The sequence below is a fragment of the Oryza sativa genome, chromosome 3, assembly GCF_034140825.1.
Source record: "Oryza sativa Japonica Group chromosome 3, ASM3414082v1".
Lineage (NCBI taxonomy): Eukaryota > Viridiplantae > Streptophyta > Magnoliopsida > Poales > Poaceae > Oryza > Oryza sativa.
Window position 1 is genome coordinate 6,417,189 of NC_089037.1, and position 21,768 is coordinate 6,438,956.

The window sequence follows — 21,768 nt, forward strand, 5'->3', positions numbered from 1 at the left end:
AGGTTTCTATTGCTTCTTCTCAGCTGGGAGAGTGAAAATACCGAGGAGAAAAGGCACATCAAGATTGTTTCTTTCGGTTTCTTGGGCTTCTCTTGCGGCAACATGAAGAAGCTCTTCTTCTTCCTCTTCCTGCTGATACTGGCCGCCTCGGTTGTTCACGGCGAGGACGGTGAGATTTCCCTTCTTTCTTTTTCTCTTGTGTTGCTTGATCTCATATTGACCCTTTTGACACTGACTCTGCTATCCCATTCTTGGATGTGGTTGCATGGCTCGATCTCGCCATCTTTGCTATTACATCATCGATAATATCTTTGTTTATTAGGCTAGTTTTCTTGCTGCAATCCTGGAGACCTTGAATGATAGCGACTGTGATTGGGACTGGTCGAGTGAGCGATGTCCCTTTCTACCCGGATTTCTGCTTGTCGTATTGTGGTCTCTGGTGTTATTGGAGTTGTCCTGTACCCCTTGATGGTTAAAGTTCACCGTTGGTAGTAGCTTTCTCTTGACAATAGATTAACACAAATCACAAAACATGGCTAATCTTAGTTAATGAGTTATTACTCCTAGCTAGAGTGGTCTGTAATGGAGTACTTGTAGTAGCTACCCAGTCAGTAGTAGCTTTTGGGGTTTGGATTTGACTACTCATCCTGCTCACCCTTATTCTCTGCTTGTCTTCTTGGTCTGCCTGGGATTCCCTTCTCTGAACTTCTCCCCATGCCTGCATGGCTGCATCCTCAGTTGCCCCCTTCACGTGCACTAGTTTCTTTATCAGTTAAGCACGTTCTGTAGGAACATCTGGTGTCATTATCATATCATAATACTAATCATAAACTAATATGTTTGGAATAAGATTTTACTTGTAGCGAGGGGAACGAATACTACAAGCCACTAGTAGTAGTAGAATACTAGCATCAGACGGTCGCCATCACTAATCTATCCACTAAAATGCAGCATCACGCCCAGCTTTCCACAGTACTAGAAGTTCGCAACACAACAGCTAGCTTATGGGTCTTTATGATGGCTTTGTGCATAAGTTTAAGCCGAAAGGAGATCGCTCCCAGGTTATACACATCTTTAGCCATTGGCACCAGCCTTTGTGGGGCCTCCTTGTCTGCCTCTTTTCTCCTCAAACTATGATCACTCCCTACTCCATGTATGCATCAGCAACTGGTTGGTGCCAATGGCTTAGGTCATGAACTTTTGACCGTTGCAGTGGGGGTTCGGTGTTAATCATGAGGCTAACCCCACGGTAATAACTCGGTAATTATAGTCACGGATGACTGGGTGATTGTCCTGTGCCCTTGTCAGCACTCAGCACCCTGTGCCGAGTGTGCGAGAGAGTCCGGTCAGTCTCTCCTTTGACTGGTTGGTGACGGTTGTTTTCCCGGGACCACCTGGCAGTGTCACTGCTAGTATTAATGGAGTCACGTCTCCTAGCTTGTGCGGCCCAGCTGGTTGTCGCATTGGAGGTTTTGCCTTGCCTGCGCAGAGGCAGCAGCAGAGGGCGGTGCAGCGTGCAGGACTGGACTGAACTGTGCTTCGCTCGCTGTGGCCATCCGCATGAAAAGCCCGGGATTTTGCGCTGCGTCGTGGTGGTGGTGGCTCCTGTTTCCAACGTATTTCCCCCGTACCAAGTTGCCTTGTGCTTTACAGCTAGCTTGGTGTACTCCCAACATCCCCCATGCCCATTTTTCTGTAGGGAAATCGATGTGCTGCTGTATTTGTCCAACTGTTCTTTTTCTTGTTGCTACTAGTAGTTGTACGAGTTAGGGGGTGTTTGGGAGAGAGAGGGTAAACTTTAGCCCCTCTCTCAACAACTTACTTCCTCCGTTCCAAAAATTCCTCCGTTCTTAAAAAAAAACCCTGTGTCCAGATTCAAATTCAGGAGTGGTTTTTTTCGGAGGAATAAGTCTCTCGGGGAGGGACTGTTTTTGAGAGAGGTAACCCCTCTCTCCCAAACACCCCCTTAGTGATCAGTTACTAATCCTCCATTTACATTTGCATGTGATCCTTGTTTGTCCTCAATGATTTGTCGGAGTTTTGAACTGTGCCGTATTTCTCTTTATTCGTCATGTTCGGTACGGAGTAAATGAAAAATAAACTTGACATGAGCTACGTTAACGTTGTTTATCTTACATTTTTGGCGTGCAGGGGCGTACATCGGCGTCAACATTGGCACGGCCATGACGTCGGTACCGGCGCCGACACAGATCACGACGCTGCTCCGCTCGCAGAACATCCGCCACGTGCGGCTGTACGACGCCGACCCGGCGATGCTCGCGGCGCTCGCCAACACCGGCATCCGCGTCATCGTCTCCGTGCCGAACGAGCAGCTCCTCGCCATCGGCAACTCCAACGCCACGGCGGCCAACTGGGTGGCGCGCAACGTGGCCGCGCACTACCCTTCCGTGAACATCACGGCCATCGCGGTCGGCTCCGAGGTGCTCTCCACGCTGCCCAACGCGGCGCCGCTCCTCATGCCGGCCATCCGCTACCTCCAGAACGCGCTGGTGGCCGCGGCGCTCGACCGGTACATCAAGATCTCGACGCCGCACTCCTCGTCCATCATCCTCGACTCGTTCCCGCCGTCGCAGGCCTTCTTCAACCGCTCCCTGGACCCGGTGCTGGTGCCGCTGCTCAAGTTCTTGCAGTCCACGGGCTCGCCGCTGATGCTCAACGTGTACCCGTACTACGACTACATGCGCTCCAACGGCGTCATCCCGCTGGACTACGCGCTGTTCCGGCCGCTGCCGCCGAACAAGGAGGCGGTGGACGCCAACACCCTGCTGCACTACACCAACGTGTTCGACGCGGTCGTGGACGCTGCCTACTTCGCCATGGCGTACCTCAACGTCACCAACGTGCCGGTGATGGTGACGGAGACCGGGTGGCCGCACAAGGGCGACCCGTCCAACGAGCCCGACGCCACCTCCGACAACGCCGACACCTACAACAGTAACCTCATCCGGCACGTGATGAACACCACCGGCACGCCGAAGCACCCCGGCGTCGCCGTGCCGACGTACATCTACGAGCTCTACGACGAGGACACCCGCCCCGGCTCGACGTCGGAGAAGTACTGGGGCCTGTTCGACATGAACGGCATCCCGGCGTACACCCTGCACCTGACAGGCTCCGGCGTGCTGCTCGCCAACGACACGACGAACCAGACCTACTGCGTGGCGCGGGAGGGCGCTGACGAGAAGATGCTGCAGGCGGCGCTCGACTGGGCTTGCGGCCCGGGCAAGGTGGACTGCTCCGCGCTGATGCAGGGGCAGCCGTGCTACGACCCGGACAACGTCGAGGCGCACGCCACCTACGCCTTCAACGCCTACTACCATGGCATGGGCATGGGCTCCGGGACGTGCTACTTCAGCGGTGTCGCCGTGATCACCACCACCGATCCCAGTAAGTTCACAAAACCATAAGAGATTCCTGCTTTCCAAACATTTGGATTTGAGCTTATTTCGTTCTCTCTGTTTTCTTCAGGCCACGGGTCTTGCGTTTACGCTGGAAGGTACGCTCTTTTTTTCCCCTCCCCATAACGTCTTTACATTCTCGCGATGTTTGAAACAGAATTCAAGTGCGTTTCGCTCAAATCTGTCATTTATTTTTGGACGTGCAGTGGTGGGAAGAACGGGACGTCGTTGCTGAACGGCACATCGCTGGCGCCGTCGTCGAACTCCACGGCGGGGGACTCCGGCGCGCACCGGGCGATCGGGGACGTCTCGTCGTTCGTCCGCGCCGTCGTCGCGGCGCTGCTGTTGAGCGTCGTCCTCCTGTTGTAGGCAGTGAGACGAGAGTGGTTAGTTTAGTAGGCAAGGCAGCAGAGTCCGTAGGAATTCATGGGGGGATTCTTTTTTTGGTGTCGAGTGGGATTGGCCTCGGTGTTATGGGTGGGTGGTGATCATTGAGAACGAACAAGATGATGTGCCTGTGTTCATCTGTTGCTCTAAGATGTTGTCTGGGAACTTGGTATTGGGTGGTACGTTGCCTGGAAAAGGAAATTGGTACTAGGTTGTATTTGCAGAAGGTGTCAGTGTTTGTGCGCTGACCACAATCAAAATCTTCTTCTGAGCCAACTGCTTCACTCGTTTCCTTTGTTCTGAATCGTTGATCGATTCATGGATTTTTGCGGCTTTCCGCTTCCTTCGATCGCGACGAACGCGCGGACTTGCATTGGTTGGGCCGAAAGGGATAGCCACTTACAAGAGGCCCATATAGTTTGGGCCGGAACGGTGTAATGCCACAGCTATGTGCGGCCCATAGATACCGGCCTCCACCCTAATCGTGGTAATCGAGGCCTATAAAACCCAGCGCCTCTGCGTCTCCTCCATATCCTCGCGCGCCGCCGGATCCCGCAGCCTTGGCTCCCTCCCTGTTCCTTCCCTTCCATCAAAGATCCAATCTGAATCTGTTTCTTTTCTCGTTTGCGCTTCGAAGAACAGATCTGTTTTCTCGTCTTCTGATTGCGTTTCGATGTGATTTGCTCTTTTTTTCGAAGCACTCTTCTCGTTTACAACTCGATCGCTGCTGATTCGAAGCTTGCGTTTCTGAAGGGCTGCCAAATCATACTCGAGGATCTATGGACATGCAGCTTCTGGTAATAGATTCCCGCATTTTCTCGTAGGTCCAACATATTTTTTTTTCAATGAAATCTATATCTATACCTAATAAAAAAATACGTAAGGATTCCGATATTTCTTCGTCCGTCATCCCACGCGCCACTAAAATCTGTTTTAATCCGAGTCGGGTCGGTCGGTTTTCATTGTATTGCAAAACCGCAGTTGATATAGTATATGTATCTTCCATGTAATCACATAACACAAGTGGTAATTTGCTTGCTTGGTTAATGTGGAAAATCTTCACTCCGGCCTCTCCTGTAATAAGTCTACTTTCGCTCCCTCGTGTAATGTGTCTATAGGACCTCCTTGCCTAACGGGTCGGGCCGGCGCACGTTGTTTTGGCCCTTATTTTTTCGCCCAAAAATCATTAAATGTTTACATAAAAAAATTAATCACTTTGAACCATCATTTTAAGATATAAAATTGCTGTAAATTTTACATGTGCGTTTTAATTTATTTCTAACTAAATAGAACCCACGTGAAGAACAAAAAAAAAAGTAAGTCTTCGGGTAAAGTTTTTTTTTCATCGTCCATCACACGCGGAATCACCTTCGTATATTTCGGCAATAATTTGTTTTTTTATAACGAGGGTTTGTTTAGATTGTAGTCAAAATAAACCTTATCAAATTTTGGCAGGATTTTTTATGTATTTATTAGAGTTTGATAAAAAAACTAAATGGATGCACATATTTGGTAACTTTACTAAAATTTGATAAGCTTTATTTAAGCTACAATCTGAACAGGCCCTGACATCAGTTTCCTAATCTGCAAAAGCGATATAAAATTTCAAGATTTGGAAGACATGTACAAATTTGAAATTTTGTACACATGTATCATACAAGTACACATGCAATATTAGCAATCCATATTTGTTTGATATTCACCCGTTACAACGCACGGGCATATTTGCTAGTCCTATATATAAATTGGTTGTGTGATCTCCATGAAACAAAATCATCCTCTTTGGATTTTTTTGTTTGTTCGTTTCTGTTTTGTTTCATCTGTTTGCGATCTGGTCAACCGGTTTATGGCTCGATGATGACTACTCTTGCTTTAACCACACCGAATACGAAGGCTTGACGAAGCGTGCTTTGCCCCCACCGCTACGTTGTGCTCTTCTGTCTCGTCGATTCCTCGTGAAATCTCCTCGTGTCGAAGAATTAGACTGATTTTTTCTTCTTTGATGAGAGATTGAGATGGATGGATTCGGCGAGATTGGTGAGCATGGTAGTATGGACGCCAATGCCTCTTTCGATGGCTCTTCACATGTGGAAAAACTTTGGCCTTTACTGAGAGCCTAACAATCATCAGTTTATTCACAAGTCTTTGGTGATTCTTTTTCCAGTTTTGAAACTGCTCGAGGACTTTACCGAGCTAGAATTCGTATATAATTAGGATGAAAATAATTTGTACGACAACATAGCAGATGCAACAGCAGCCGCAATATGTTTTCCAAACGAAAACTGCAGAAATCTGAATAGAACAGCAAATGAGACGTTTGTCGGCATTGTCATTGCAATCTGATTACGACAACAGCAAATTAGAAGTTGTTGACTTGATAAGCATTTACGTCATCCGTCTTACCAAACCTGACTTGCTACAACTAAAATTATCCAGTTACACGCACAGGGACCGGACAGGAAGGGTATGAACACCTTCGTCGTCATTTTTTTCAACGGATGCTACTGCTAGTTGAACGAGTTAAGAAGTGGTCTTTTGCAGTAGATAGTATAGCAGATAAATAGATAAATATCATTATCCCAGTATCAATCAAGTGATCAACGAATCCTGCGACCATTTCTGACGAAATGATTTCTGGTAGGATTTCTGACTAAATGATTTTTGCTAGGATCAGCGTTGCTCCCAGTCGTCAACTGGTGCAATGCGCTGTGCGCATCACCGCAGAAATATCCCGGTGAGATACAAAAGAAATCAACGACTTGCTCAAAGTAAAACCAAAGCGAATGACAGGACAAACAAATTGACAGCGCTCACCATTGTCAAGTGCCAACGACGCGCAGCTGCCAACAAACCTTCATTAACTAGGGGGTGGCCACTCCCTCTGCTTTCCTACGTACTCCAGCGACGAGTTCTGTTCAGGCCGCCGGTTGCTTTCATCCGAGGACACTAGGGCCGAGCAGCAGAGTAACTGGAGTACTGGACAATCTATGCGATGACACTTCAGTAGTTCACAGCATCCAAAATCTGGCAAACTGCCCTACTAATTATGGTCCCATAAACCTCCAATACCAGCGAAATTGCAATAACGATCATGGTCCAAGAACTAGCGGCTACCGGTCGGAGATGGGACCTTAGCTAGTTATTGCCCGTAAAGATATAAATTTATTTAAAACATTTAAAACTTAGATTTAAATTTAGAAATTTATGATATAATCTTTTGATTCCATTCTGAACCGTGCGAGCAATTAAAAAAATGTTCGATTTTGACCCGGACCCATGGTGCGGTGCAATACAACATCGCTCTTGCAGTTTGATTGCTGCTCTCGTTGGTTAATTAACGTGGGGGCATATCCATCCATTTCTAAGGGATAAAGCCTCGATGCGTAACCAAGAAATTACTAACTTTCATAAATGCGGGCTATGCATATGCCTATATATCGGGGGTGCTGCATCGCTACTGAACGGGCTTCACAGCGACATGAGACCAACTAGTGATAGACCTAAAGCTAAAGCGATGATAAAGACGGATGGCTTCCTGCTGAAGCAGGCAGATCAAAGAAAATTTCAGACCTGATTCACATCAACACGCGAGAGAGAAAGGATGGAAATGAGCATCAGGTCTTTATATAGAGATAAAAGTTCGTCTTCTTTAAAATCTGAGAAATCTTGTTGACTAGCACTTCCGAAAAACTTGAAACAGACATTATTGTCACGCTGAAACTTACTGCCACCAAAAACTTATTGTCACACTGATTGGATACAAGTCGCGGTTTGTATATCGTCTAAAATCCAAATAAACTGTAAAAAAGTAGTCCATTGGCACGTAAACATCGTTGAAGAAGCCAATGCTGCATCATGCCATGACCGGCTGACGGCTAATACATAACTTGTGGATTCATGATGGCCAAACAAAGCTTGGCCCTTCAATCAATGCCATGACAGATACCTATGAGTACTATATAGGAGGCCAACAAACAAGTTAATCACTCTTCGCTAAGTAAGTAAGAATTGTGGTTGCCACTCGGCACTCGCCACCATGCTCCTCGTCGGCGTCCTCCTGCTGCTCTTCTTCAACCTACATCTCCCCACGGCCGCCATTGACACCCTCACGCTAGGCCAGTCTCTGCTGTGGAACCAGACGCTGGTCTCCAATGGCGGCAACTTCGAGCTCGGCCTCTTCTCGCCGGGAAAGTCCAACAAGCACTACCTTGGCATCTGGTACAAGAAGATCTCCAAGAAGACGGTTGTTTGGGTTGCCAACCGTGAGCGCCCGATTCTTGAGCCGTCGAGCTGCCACCTCGAGCTGAGCGTCCACGGCGATCTGCGGCTGTTCTCGACGGCGCCGTCGAACACCTTGCTGTGGTCGTCGAACGCGTCCGCGTCTTCCTCGCCGTCGCCCCCGCGCACCACCGTCGCCACGCTCCAGGACGACGGCAACCTCGTGGTGAACAGCAACGCGACGCGGTCGCGGTCGCGATCGCCGTCGTCGACTACGACGACGCACGTGGCGTGGCAGAGCTTTGATCACCCGACCGACACATGGCTCCCCGGAGCCAGGCTCGGCTACGACAGGGGCCGCGGCGTCCACAGCTTCCTCACGTCGTGGACGGACTCCGAGAACCCGGCGCCCGGCGCGTTCTCCATGGTGATCGACGCGCGCGGGCTGGCCAAGTTCGACCTCCTCGCCGGCGGCGAGCACCGGTACTGGACGACCGGCCTCTGGGACGGCGAGATCTTCGCGAACGTGCCGGAGATGCGGTCCGGCTACTTCACCGGCGTCCCCTACGCGCCGAACGCCAGCGTCAACTTCTTCAGCTACCGCGACCGGCTGCCGGGCGCCGTCGGCAACTTCATGCTGGACGTGAACGGGCAGATGCGGCGGCGGCAGTGGAGCGAGACGGCGGGGAAGTGGATCCTCTTCTGCTCGTTGCCCCACGACGCGTGCGACGTGTACGGCTCGTGCGGGCCCTTTGGAGTCTGCAGCAACGCCACCAACCCGGAGTGCCGGTGCCCCGCCGGCTTCGAGCCGCGGTCGTCGGAGGAGTGGAGGCTGGAGAACGCCGCCGGAGGCTGCGTGAGGCGGCACCCTCTCGAGTGTCACGGAGACGGGTTCCTGGCGCTGCCGTACACCGTGCGGCTCCCGAATGGCTCCGTGGAGGCGCCGGCCGGAGCTGGGAACGACAAGGCGTGCGCGCACACCTGCCTGGTCGACTGCTCCTGCACGGCCTACGTTCACGACGGAGCGAAGTGCCTCGTGTGGAACGGCGAGCTCGTCAACATGAAAGCCTACGCGGCTAATGAGAATGGCCAAGGCGATCCTGGCCTCGCCGGAGCGGTGCTTCACCTCCGTGTCGCCCACTCGGAGGTTCCGGCGTCGTCGACGGAGCACTCGTGGAAGAAATCGATGGTAATCCTTGGAAGCGTCGTTGCGGCGGTGGTGCTGCTCTTGGCGAGCCTCGTCACCGTGGTGGCGGTGGCGGCGGTGTTGCGGATGCGGCGTAGGAGGGGCAAGGTGACGGCGGTGCAGGGGTCGCTGCTGCTGCTCGACTACCATGCCGTGAAGACCGCGACGAGGGACTTCTCGGAGAAGCTCGGGAGCGGGAGCTTCGGCACGGTGTTCAAAGGCGCGCTGCCGGACGGGACGCCCGTGGCCGTCAAGAAGCTCGACGGTCTCCGGCAAGGCGAGAAGCAATTCAGAACGGAGGTGGTGACGCTCGGCATGATCCAGCACGTCAACCTCGTCCGACTCCGTGGCTTCTGCTGCGAGGGAAACAAGAGGGCGCTCGTGTACGACTACATGGCCAATGGCTCGCTGGACTCGCACCTGTTCGTCATGAGCGGCTCCAGCTCCGGCCCCGACTCCAAGCAGGTGACCCTGACTTGGAGCCAACGGTACAACGTCGCGGTTGGTGTGGCACGGGGCTTGGCTTACCTGCACGAGAAGTGCAGGGAGTGCATCATACACTGCGACGTCAAGCCGGAGAACATCCTCCTCGATCAGGAGATGGCGGCGAGGCTCGCGGACTTCGGCATGGCCAAGCTCGTCGGCCGCGACTTCAGCAGCGTCCTGACCACCATGCGGGGCACGGTGGGATACCTCGCGCCGGAGTGGCTAGCCGGCACGCCGGTCACCGCAAAAGCCGACGTGTACAGCTTCGGGCTCCTGCTCTTCGAGCTCGTCTCGGGCCGGCGGAACAGCACCGCGCCGTCGTCGTCGTCGGAGGGCGGCCCTGGGATTTACTTCCCGGTTCATGCCGTGGTCAAGCTAAACGAAGGCGACGTGGCCGGGCTGGTCGACGAGAGGGTGGCCAAGGATGCCGACCCGAAGGAGGTTGAGAGACTCTGCAAGGTCGCGGGCTGGTGCATTCAAGACGAGGAAGGCGACCGGCCGACCATGGGGCTCGTCGTGCAGCAGCTCGAAGGCATCGCCAACGTAATGTTGCCGCCGATCCCTTCTCGGCTTCATATCCTGGCGATTGAGAACGAATGGGTCAGAGGTGTTCCAGAGGATGAGCGCTGCTCAAAGAGCGGTAGTAAACCAGAAACAGAAGCAATAGAAGAAATGTAGAACTGAAAAGAATCTGGGAGCACCCTACAGCTGAAGTGAAGATGCAGCGTCAGATATGAAAATGTAGTTGTAATGTCAGCATAGTTGATATTTCCCGTGTGGATGTATAGCCAGTACTGTACTGCAACTGTTCTGTAAATTCCTTAAATTCCGGAAACAGGATCAGACAAGTACCTTCTCTCGTTTTGTTCCCATCTAATTCTGGTCCATCCTTGCTGACAGCTGCACCTTTATTGAAGAAATCCATTAGTGCTACCCAGAAGTCCTTAACTAATTGTTGAAAACAACTTGTTGACAAAATTGCAGATCCACTCCTCCACACTCACTATAATTCTGTTATGTACAATTTTTAGATGGGAAAATTTTCTGATAACTACAAAGGGCATAAGAAGCATATATCTACACGGGCAACTAGTAACAACCTATACAGATTAAGAACTAAATACAACCCCAAAGAATGAACGAATATCACTATGTAACTACAAGAACCAACATATCAAGATGTACACTTTACAGGTAAAGATGAAGATGATGATACAGAGTAAAGAGCTTTAAGTAAAGAAATGAACTTCACAACTGTTTCTTCAGAGAACCACTTGAGTTTCCATGTATGCACTGTGTAAATTTCATCTGGTTGCTTGCTCTGTGAATTTGTAATGCTACCGTTACTGCAAAATCTTCCTTCATGTGCATGGTTGTCCAAAACTAATGTCAAACATCTCTTGTCACAGTGATCCACAACCTGAATACATGAAGAGAGAATATTGAATGAGTGATATCAACTTTCAATCTGACAGAACAGCTAAGCTTACTTACAATGATATCACAGCTTATTTTGGTAGGACACAACTTCACTAGCTAAAGGAATAAAGTCAGATGCAATCATGATTCATATACTTGATCGATTGATATTAAATTAAAGATGGCTGTTCGTGTTCAACAATAGGCAAGCAGCGCTTTGTTTGGATTGTGGAATAGGAGGGGTAGGATACGGATTGAGTTAAGATACAGGAATAGGGGAAAAATGGATGGTCAAGCAAGGGGCTATTGCTCTAAGCTCTGTATGTATGCTATTCCTTTCAGACATGGCATTACCTAACATCTTAAAATGCAACCAAAATCTAAAATGGGTACGTATGCTTACTGCTCCCTGTTTTTCTGTTTTTCTGTTTTTCATTTACATCACAAATATTTACAGCCAAGGAAGAAACAGAGTACTAAGGGTGAGTGTTAGTGACCTACTTAACATCAAGGTGGGAAGGAATTATCTTTTGGAGCTGTTGGAGCAAATCATGACAAATAACTAGCAAGGGAAATGTCAAAAGTAAACCATGGCTTACCACTTCTTGAATATCGTTGATAAAACAACAAGCATCCAGAGAAAAATATGGAGTATCCGGATCATCAGGGAGGGAACCAAACTGATGTATGTTCTCGATACACACAAATAATGACCCTTCAGTAACAGCGAGGGATCTAATAACAAAGGATCCTTCTGCAAAATAGAATGGACACTATTTCAGCAAGTTCCAGTTGACAGCAGACAAATAATGAATTAAGGTAACTGGAACAATCCTCATAGTTTTCATATGCCAAAATTGGAATATGACGTCAGTGGTAAAAATGCAGATAAAAAATCTGTGGTAAACTATTATAGTTTTCATAATGACCTCCCTCCCTACTTAGCTTATACAATAGTCATGCATACTCCTACCTCCTTTACCCACCTTTTTCCAAAGAATCCCACTCTATAAGGCTTCAAGGAAAATCTCAGACACACCCAAACATAATTTAGAACCATCAAACATAAGATAACGCAGGGACCGATCTGTTCTTAGTCCAGCCACAGAATAGTGTGCTGTTTCATCAACCAAATAATGCTTACCTTCAGTATCATTCTTCCAAAACATCAACAACGAGTAGAGAAATATTCCCATTTCCAAACTTGGATGGATACAATTCTCAAGCAATTTAAGTTGGACCTTCTCCCAGCTGCCATTTAAATACAGAACTAAGTATAATCAACAACATAAACCGAAAGTCGCAATAAAAAAAAGTTTCCTTTTAAGCAAAAAAGAACAGTGTTTTGCTCACAGGGAAAGTAAAAGGCTAAACAAACCAAACCTTTGCAAAGATATACTACTAGTTAATTGTGGAAAATTAGACGCGGTTAAGAGCCAAAGTATATCTTCTGCTTCCTTGGAAGTCCTTGTCAAGAATAGGTGAGTTGTATTATCTGCCATGTGTACCCTATGATATTGCAAAACAAAAGTAAGCCTCATATAATTCAAATGAAAGTTGCTAAATATCAATATGCTAATATACCTCAATGCTTGTAGACCCAGTCCGATCAAAATATTCTCCAGATCTTCCATCCAATAGCTGCCCAAAACTCTTAGCATAGTGTCTACAAATTAATCAATACATAAGAATAGCTGTCACAATATTACAATAGAATAACAGTAAGAACTCACGTAAAACAACCATCTAGGTAAATTCCAGTTGCAACAGTCTAACAAAGATATTAGGACAATAAGCTTTTTAGATGATTCAATGGTTTGTAGAAAGCAAACCTTGTCCATCTTGAGCCATATCAACTAGCACAACATGTAGTTTATTTTGAGAACATCGCAGCAAGGCTACCTCTCTACACAAAGAGATAAAACAGTACACTTAAAAAAAGGAGATAAAACAGTTGTCTGGTGTACGACATAAAATGACATGGAACATGCAGACAGATTTTAAATAGCTAAAGCTTGATCTGTATATAACCTCACATCTATGCAAATTTCGGTTTCAGATCAAGAGAACCTAAAAGTGATAGTTACTGAATATCGTATAGAATTAAATGCTCAAGGAAACAAGTGGAATTGTAAAACGGAGCCATTTAACACATTTAAGGATATATTATTGATAACTGCACATAACACATTGAAGACATGGAAGTAACTTGAATCATGGAAAATGTTACTGGAAACAGATGCATGTGAATTTCTAGGTAAATATGCAAGACGATGAGCCAAAAGATTTTTTTGTTCATGAATAATGCCTGATTTTTCTGTTCACTTTTTTTTAAGAAGAAATACTTTGGTCACCAGACATCCCCTGCTGTTCATTTTTCAGAGTACAGACAATTTCTTTATGTAGAAACTTCGCTGCGTTAAATTCATGATCTCCTAAAGTTCCTCCCACGACTGTCTGAAATGCCATTTTGCTGCTTGACTAAAGAAATGAATATTATGACGATCAAAGACATGGCCTACAACCCCTGGCATGTGTTATGTCACAGATTGTTTAGATACTTTGCCTAAATCCTGCCATTATTCACCTGGACAGTACAACTAAGTTCTTCAATTCTCATTTGCAAGAATGTGAACATACAAAAACATATTATACAGAGTTATGAGTTTGAAACTTTTGAATATGACAACATGCACTAATGCAAAGATGAAGACCAGTTTTCACTCTAAACAACAGTTGGAATCATATTGATTCTGGCAATTTACAGGACGCAATAAATTTTTTTGAAGTGGTGCGCAGATGAAGCCCCCCATCCCCACCCCTCAAAAAATAAATAACGGCAGCAGGCAAATAATTTAAAGACATTCAGGTCCTTAATTGCTATTCATCAATCAGCCAATACACATGTAATTGCGTAATACTTAATCAGGGTTGACAACATGGGGAACACAACTCTCACCTTTGAACCAAATCACTTCCAGTGCCATTTTGAAATATGTATCCACAAAAGGCTGTCTTTTCACAAATTTCAGATGCGTCGCTTGCAATTTCTAAATTGAAGAAATCCTCAATAAGCTTGTACTTTTCAGTGTTACAAGAAACTGTATTGGCACTGGCACATAAGTTATCCTTGTGCAAGATACTTGAATTATGGTTTTCTAAGCTGTGTTCCCTGCAAAGAGTACAGTTGTTCAGGTTGCATCCCAGATGGCCGTTCCCTGCAACTGAAACCCCATTATCCATTTCATCTCCATTGACCTTCGGAAATACAAGTTTAGTGCCATTATGATTCTTAAAAAGAGGAGGTATCCTCATCTTAAACTTCTGGTTACTCTGTTGTCTGACCAAATGATCTGAACCTTCTCCTAAATGCCCATTGCTCTTGTACCTATCATGTAACTGCTTAATACCAAACTCAACGGAATCTGTAAAATTTGGGACATCCTCTGCTGAATAATCAGGCAAACCTTTCTTCCCAGAAAAATATTCCATTCCATCCTTTTCCTCATAATCACCTACAGAAGAAAACCTAGCTATTTGACCATTGGGGGACAACTCCATTTTTGTTCGAATTGCAACACAATCATCTTCGGAATTGCATGAACATAAATCACCTGAAGAGTCATCACTGCAACTGCTACCACTACCAAGCGAACCAGCACAATTAAAGTCTCCCGAAGTCTGCAAAACCTCTTCCTCCATACAAAGTCTTCGATGCAGAATGTCCTCCTTGTATTGTGGGGGTGACTGCGGACTAGAATTTGTGAAGGATAGACTCGGTTCTACCAGCTTGTTCATCAAATTTGATGAAACTCCATTTGTATGTAAGTTTCCAGTGCCATCTTCCATCTCACAAAAAGAATCAGCATGCGAAATGGCTACAAAATTTAGTGGAGGAAGTTGCTGGGAAGAATTCAAGTGCAACTTTAAAGGAGCCTGGTATATATTCCCTTCATGTGAGGATTCTGTGGTAACACCATTAGCACTGTAACATGCACCATCAGTGAAAGATAAGTCAGATTCCAAAATGTTTGAGCTGCTCCCACCTTCTGACGTCTGTACCAAGTCTGAGATGTCCTTTGAGTTCTTTTGAGCTTTCTGCATTTTCTTTTGTTCCTCATACCTTCCATTGCTACTGTTGAACTCTATGTAAAGGTTGTCAGGTTCTGTATTCTCCATGTTTTCATCCATCCACTCCTTAAATTCACGCAGCCAATCAGTTGATTTCTCTTTCTTCAATAATTCAGCTGTATTGATCAACGAAGTAATTTTTATGTCATTATCAGCACCTGCAACTTCATCCTTCTTAGAACTGTCACTTTCGTGGGGGGTGGTCTGCTGGTCCACACCTTCATCACAAAGACTTCTCTCTTCCTCCACAATTAAGGCAAGTCGAGAAATCTTTTTCTACAGCAAATAGAAGGGCAAACAGACTATCGTTAAAGAGATATCAGCAAATTTTGCAGAGTACAAATGCAGGATGCCCTACTTTTGCAGAGTTGTTTCAATTTAGTAGCGTTTAATAGATGGTGTTATATCTTGCATTTCTCGAAACAAGATTACCATAATATGTCAATGGGAAATCTCTGTTAAAACTAGTGAATACCCCGGGTGTTGTAGCGGGAAATTTAAAAATACTTTAAAGAAAACACAAGGAAAATAATTTGTAAATTATATACTTGTAATGCCTGAAAAACAATATTTTGAGCTCATAGTAATTGATTTAGAATTGCAATTGTACATGACACATGGATTTATCAAGCATGAGAGGATCCAATGGCTATTACTTTTCTAAGTGACATGGTTCAATGCACATTGAGTTTTATATCAATAACTACAATAAGTGGGTTGTAAATGTACATGACACATGATTGAGATCAAAACATGCAAGAGATCCATAGGCTACTATTTTCTAAATGATGTGGCCCAATGCATGTCAAGCTTTTGGTTCCAACTATATAGGATATATAGATATGCCCCCCCCCCCAAAAAAAACTGAGGCTATAAGAAACCAGCTTCTGCATGTGAAATAAACAAATCGTAAGCATGAGAAGAGATCACTATGCAATATTTCTATTGGTAATGAGATAAACCGCTCTAACTAACAGTTCTTGAATATTTTCTGTCGCATACAATAGATGAATTTTGTGGCAGATGTTAACTTACCATCTTTGAATTTGATGTGTCTTCATCCTCATGGTCATCTTTTGCAGGAAAATAAAATCCATAGCCAGCAGGTTGCTTTTGCCTGCTTGAAAACAGTACTTGTTTTTCCCAGTACTCCTGTGTGTTCATACCTTTATCATCTAACTTCAACTGAGGCAGAAAAAGGTACAGAACAGAGCTGTCATATCACTCTAATACTGTGGAAGAGACTATTATGATGGAGAACATAAAGAAAAAAACATGAGAAAATAATGCAATTTGATGACTACTCACACTTTCTGAGTTGTGGAGAAAACTGAAAACACGTGCTCGATACCAACGAGCACAGCAGATTGGGTTGCCTTCCAACCATAGGTTCTGTAGCAAAAAAAGGCTACCAAGTATTTCCAGCTCCGAGAAATTTGAGATGATGTTGTAAGACAGATCAAGGTCCATAAGCGACTTTAGATTTTTGATCCCATGTAGTGTAGTTAAAGCATTATTTCTCAGTACAAGTTGCACAATTCGACCGCAAGCCTGCACGGAAGTAACATGCCATCAAACAAAAACAACAGTACGGGAAACAAGCTCGCCGGTTTAGCAATATTCCAAAGGTATTCAAAAGAAAAGACATTTTACCTCACTCAAGGATGATATAGAGCGCAAATGATTAAATCCAAGATCTAGATTTCGTAGCTTTGTGCATTTCCGCAGATTATCCACCTTTGCAAACTGGTTCCGACTAAGATCAAGGGTTTCAACTGCAGGTAACAACTGCAATGACTCATCCATGAGCACCAGACCATTTGAAGCACATGATACATACAACAGCCGACCCCATACGGGTGAGTCCTTGATATCCATGATCCTGCTCGTGAAGATATGCCTAAGAGCATCCTGAAGTAGTGCAAAACTGAACTGTTACATGGCCATGGACAGTATTGTTGCATTGTGTGGAAATGAACAAAAAGGAAGCCTAATCAGAAGAATTGTTTGACCAATGCAACTAACTGTGCAACTTCTTCCTCTATTAACTTTTTTGCTGCTACTGAGCTTTTGTTTGTGTACCAATAAAAGATCCAAGCAATGGCACTGCCCAGTAAATTGCAGCCTCTAAAGCCACAACCAAATATTGAGGTTCTCAGGCTATATGCTCTAAACAGTCAATTATATGTCTCTACTAGTAATTACACGGTCCATCCACACACACAAACACTTTGTTTGTTTCCAATCAACAGTGTTTTAGTTGTTTATAATGGGTACCCTGTGATAATTACCTAGACAAGATGACTTATTACAGCATTATTACCTTAAATGACCACTGCGGACTCCACTGAAACCTCTAACTCAGATAAATGACAAATTGCCTAAGTTTTCCTCAGTAAATTTGCAAAGGAGTATGTCAAGAAGCATAACCCTATTTTCAGCTGCATGAAAGCATACACAAGACAAACGTACAAAGATATTAAATGGCTACAGTGCCACACAACTTCTGCATTCAGAGATTAACTAAGCACGTCAGGAGGGTAATTGCAGCGAGCACAAAAGGGACAGACGCTACAATTGCAATACTGTGGAGTGCACCATGTGCCACAAACCCACAACACAAGCCTGAATGTGATCAGAACTTAGTATTGCAAAGATGCTCACAATTCTCTAGTCCAGAGAAACAGCATGTGGATTAGATTGCTATCAAATTCATATTCACCAGAGGGGTGCTTGATGATAACCTAAAGACCTAGCAGCATCCCGTTAAATCCCATGGGTTACAATGGAAACATTAGTAACCATCAAATGCTTGTGGCGTCATGTCATATGTCATACTAGTATCTTAGAACTCGGAAAATGGGCAAATTCACCCATAGAAAAGCCAGTAACATGCTGAGTAACTATAGTACAATACTTGTAATATATGTGCCAGCCACCAGGATGGGTCAGATCCTAGGAACATAGTATTGATTGTGGCTTTGTGGTCTGTGGGGCATAGGTGGGATAACACTTAAAACCAGTTCGTTGGATGTAGAAGAACCAGACTGCAAACAATAAGCACAATTCACACTTAATATAGTTCATAGTTTAGTATGAGATCAAAACTAGCGCCTCTGCTCACCATGTGAATTGCCGGAAACAACGAATTAAGTAGCTGCAGGATCAGAATTACTGGGGAACATGTCGTAATCGCACCGTGGAATTGTAACAGATGAGCTTCTCGAGGGTGTGGCGGAGGTCGAGCAGGCCCCTGGCGGCGGAGGAGGTGGAGAGGTCGCACCCACGCAGCTCGAGCACGCGCAGGCGCGCGAACGGCACGAGTGATAGCGGCGCCGGGTCCCGCCCCGGCCCGGGGGCCACGACCTTGAGCGACGTGAGCAGGCGCAGGATCCGGCGGAGCTGCTCGAGCGCGCGGTGGTCGCCGAGGTCGGCGACGTAGGCGCGGAGGTAGTCGACGGGCGCGCCGGCGCCGACCGCCTCCAGCTCCCGCAGCGCCTCGAGGCGGGAGGCGACGTAGTGGAGCCCCACGGGGTGGAGTCGCAGGGTGACGGAGCCGTCGAGCAGCGCCCCGGCGTTGCGGCCCACGAAGCGGACCAGCAAGTCGAGGTAGCGGTCGCCGGTGACCGGCGGCGCGCCCCCCGCACGGCCAGCCGCCATCGCCGCCGTCGGGATCGGGCTAGGGTTTGGGGACCCGCCGCATCGGCGAATGGGGGCGGAGCGGACGCCGGGGAGGGAAGAGGTGGTGGTGGTGGTGGTGGCGACGGAGGAGGAAACGGACACGGCCGCGCTAGTATGATTGGGGACACGCGGGCTCGTGGGGGAGGGAACGGAAGGCGACGGGGTGCGGCCGTGCAGCCAGGCCGCGCGGTTGCCAGTGGGTAACTGGCAAGTTTCGGCTGGCACCTCGCGGATCGCTGTGCTGTGATCTCCTTCGGAGAAGCTCCCGGTTTGTGGAGGCCAAAACGGACGGAATCGCGAGAGTTTCCCGTGTAAACTTTGGGTCGGTTCGAGCCGGACGGACTGCCGGAGCGACGGGTTGTGGCACTGGTCTGTGCTCCCGTGCGCTGTGTGCGGCAGTTTCCGGCGCTAAAGCTTTGCGTTGTGAGATGTGCCGCCCTCGCTGGCTTGGCGTGTCCACTCCAGGAGAAGGCCTCTTTTGGTGTTACCTACAGAAGCGTTTGTCCTGGTCTTAGCTGCCGCGTGAGGCGGGGGATCGCTTTCCCCGGACCGCGCCCCGTCTTCTCGTGATCGCGTCAGGTGATGCTTCATCAGTTCAGCGTTGTTTCAGGCTCCTACGCGCGCATGTTGGTTCACCAGATCAGAGTTGTTCTCGTCCGAGAATTATATTACTTTTTTTCTTGTACTTTAGATCAGATATGATCAGAATTAGATCCGATGAGCTATTGTTTCTTCGGCGGCTGGATGACCACCTGCCTGAGTGTTATTGCTGTATTCCTTCTCGTAGAACATGGTATGTTTCCTCGTAATTTCACTAGGATAACATATGGCATATTTTGGCAGTGTGGGCAGTGCTATTATCAGCGACTCTATCTTGCAGGATCACGATTCAATCCTTACTCGCTCTCGCGTTGCCCACATGTCCCCTTCCAGAATTTAATGAGCCACATGTCGACCGCATGCGCCGTTTAGCATGCCACGCTAGACGCTACAATGAACTAATAATGAAGTCAAATTTGTTTATTCCCTGCCTTGCCAGATTCAAATCAAGGTGTGGCTGCATCCACGGTATCCTAGGAGAAACTAGCTGTATTTTTTGGCATGTTCACACGAATGTTAGTTCTACAAACGAAAAGCATGAATAATAGTATCGGGCTGATCCTGTGTAGCAGTACTGCAGTAGCACTGGGGAGGAAACGTATCCTGAAGGCCTTGTTTGCCAAGGCTGAAAATTCTCAGGACCTTAGGGATATGGGCTTTGGCGAAGATGGCCGAAGAGTTTGAGCGTCATGTTGTAACGGGAGAAAGTCTACAAGACGTCCTTCACATACAAGCCTAGTCTAATTTTTTTCTCAACCCCAAAACAAGGTACAGCATTACAGCACCCATATTAAGAATTAAAACCGGTTCAATTTACCTCTTTCAGTGTTTTGTTTCCTGGGTTTATCCCATGTGATATGTTGATCGGTTAACCAATGTTAACGTATTGTCCACATAAGCACCAATGCGAGTGTAAGTAAAGAAAAAAAGAAAAAAGAAAAGCAACGGGCTTACATGTCATGTCATTCCCTCACTCTCCCTCCTCCCCACCCCCAAACTCGAGGAAGGCATGCCGAGGGTGGGTGCGGAGCTCCGAGAGGATAAGCTCGTGTTCATCATCGGTGACATGGGAACAACAGGGCTTACGGATCGCACGGGTGGAGCTTGAGCTCGCCAACAACTGTGCCCAAATGAAGAAGCTCATGCTCATATGTCATCAGCGACGGTGGCACCATTGAAGGTGGCAGTGCCCCACGATGGAGTTTGAGCTCTGCGACAATATCAACTTCTTGAGAAGGTCCTAACCCTACGGTAGCTTACCTTTCTGAGGGAGAGAGAAAAGGGGGAGAAGAGCAGAGGAGAGAGAGGATTTTATTTCGTGTGCATCCCATTTTTTTTTATTTTTGATAAGAGACCTCCCTACGGCTACACCTATTTTTTTTGAGAAAAGTATGAATTACCCCTCTGAACTATCACGGTCGACCGAATTACACCCCTTAACACGAAAACCAGATATTGTTCACCCTGAACTTTCAATACCGGACGAATTACCCCCCTCGATCTAATTCAGAGCGGTTTTGTCCTATGTGGCGTACCCGTGGCAACCCAGTCAGCATTTTCTATTTTTAAAAAATGTAGGACCCACATGTCGTTCCCTTCTTCCTCTCTCTTCACTCTCTCTCTCGATCACGGGGCGGTGCAGGGGAGGATGTGGGCGGCGGCGCGAGCGGCAGCGGCGGACGCAGCTGGCGGCAAGCGGCGGCAGAGGGCGGCGGTGCCCAGGGGCGGTGGGCGGCGGTGCACGGGGGCGGACAGGACGGAGGCGCGAGGCGAGGCGGCATCGCCGGAGGTGGAGGCCTGTGGCTCGCGGTCTGCCCGTGGCCCGTGGCTCGTGCCGGCAGTCGACTACACGCAGAGCCCCGAGGAGGAGGACGCGGAGGAGACCGACGACGACGAGGAGGCGGCGGCGGAGCAGGAGCTCACGCTCGCCGTGGGCACCGCCGCCAGTGTCAAGTAGAGGTACAACCGCAACGAGCACCACTCCCCCGGGCAGAGCTTCTTGTCGTCGTCGTCGACGGAGTCCGATGTGCTCGTCACCGGCATCTGGGATTAGCAGGTGCCTCACGGCGACGCAACCGCGGAAGAGCCGCTTGCCTCGCCCACCGCCCGTCGGCGTCCGCTCCTCGCCCGCCCACCGCTCGCAGCCATCCCCGTTGCCGTCCTCGGCTCCTCGTCCGCCGCCCTCACCCGTCTCCGCCCCACCCGGCTGCCGTCGTTGGTCCCTCACCCGCCGCCTGCAGC

General features: G+C 47.7%; 3 protein-coding genes across 7 annotated transcripts; 2 read left to right on the forward strand and 1 right to left on the reverse strand.

The window, feature by feature from the left end:
* LOC4332097 (glucan endo-1,3-beta-glucosidase 3) lies at positions 1-4,082 on the forward strand. 3 transcript variants are annotated; one of them, XM_015773172.3, is made up of 4 exons: positions 1-169; positions 2,152-3,408; positions 3,490-3,517; positions 3,626-4,082. In XM_015773172.3, exons 1-4 carry the CDS (start codon positions 103-105, stop codon positions 3,786-3,788), a joined length of 1,515 nt encoding a protein of 504 aa, XP_015628658.1. In that variant the 5' UTR covers positions 1-102; the 3' UTR covers positions 3,789-4,082. The 3 variants fall into 3 exon arrangements, with proteins under 3 accessions (XP_015628658.1, XP_015628659.1, XP_066164373.1); XM_015773173.3 differs by lacking the exon at positions 1-169 and adding an exon at positions 1,724-1,940; XM_066308276.1 differs by lacking the exon at positions 1-169 and adding an exon at positions 1,884-2,078.
* A 3,760-nt stretch (positions 4,083-7,842) lies between these two features.
* LOC4332099 (G-type lectin S-receptor-like serine/threonine-protein kinase At2g19130) lies at positions 7,843-10,560 on the forward strand. Its single transcript, XM_015775926.3, has one exon. The coding sequence runs from the start codon at positions 7,843-7,845 to the stop codon at positions 10,372-10,374; it is 2,532 nt and encodes an 843-aa protein (XP_015631412.1). The 3' UTR covers positions 10,375-10,560.
* A 102-nt stretch (positions 10,561-10,662) lies between these two features.
* Positions 10,663-19,208, reverse strand: LOC4332100 (uncharacterized). Of its 3 annotated transcripts, none has more exons than XR_010739848.1 (11): positions 18,445-19,208; positions 16,900-17,157; positions 16,555-16,797; positions 16,282-16,431; positions 14,075-15,522; positions 12,948-13,021; positions 12,700-12,781; positions 12,499-12,624; positions 12,102-12,366; positions 11,715-11,869; positions 10,663-11,116 (listed from the first exon to the last, which is right to left on the reverse strand). XR_010739848.1 is itself a non-coding variant. In XM_015775924.3 (11 exons), the coding sequence occupies exons 1-11, from the start codon at positions 18,904-18,906 to the stop codon at positions 10,871-10,873; spliced, it is 3,351 nt and encodes a 1,116-aa protein (XP_015631410.1). In that variant the 5' UTR covers positions 18,907-19,208; the 3' UTR covers positions 10,663-10,870. The 3 variants fall into 3 exon arrangements, 2 of the variants coding, with proteins under 2 accessions (XP_015631410.1, XP_015631411.1); XM_015775924.3 differs by having other exon boundaries at positions 12,260-12,366; XM_015775925.3 differs by having other exon boundaries at positions 12,260-12,366; positions 18,371-19,053.
* Between the last annotated feature and the right edge of the window lie 2,560 nt (positions 19,209-21,768).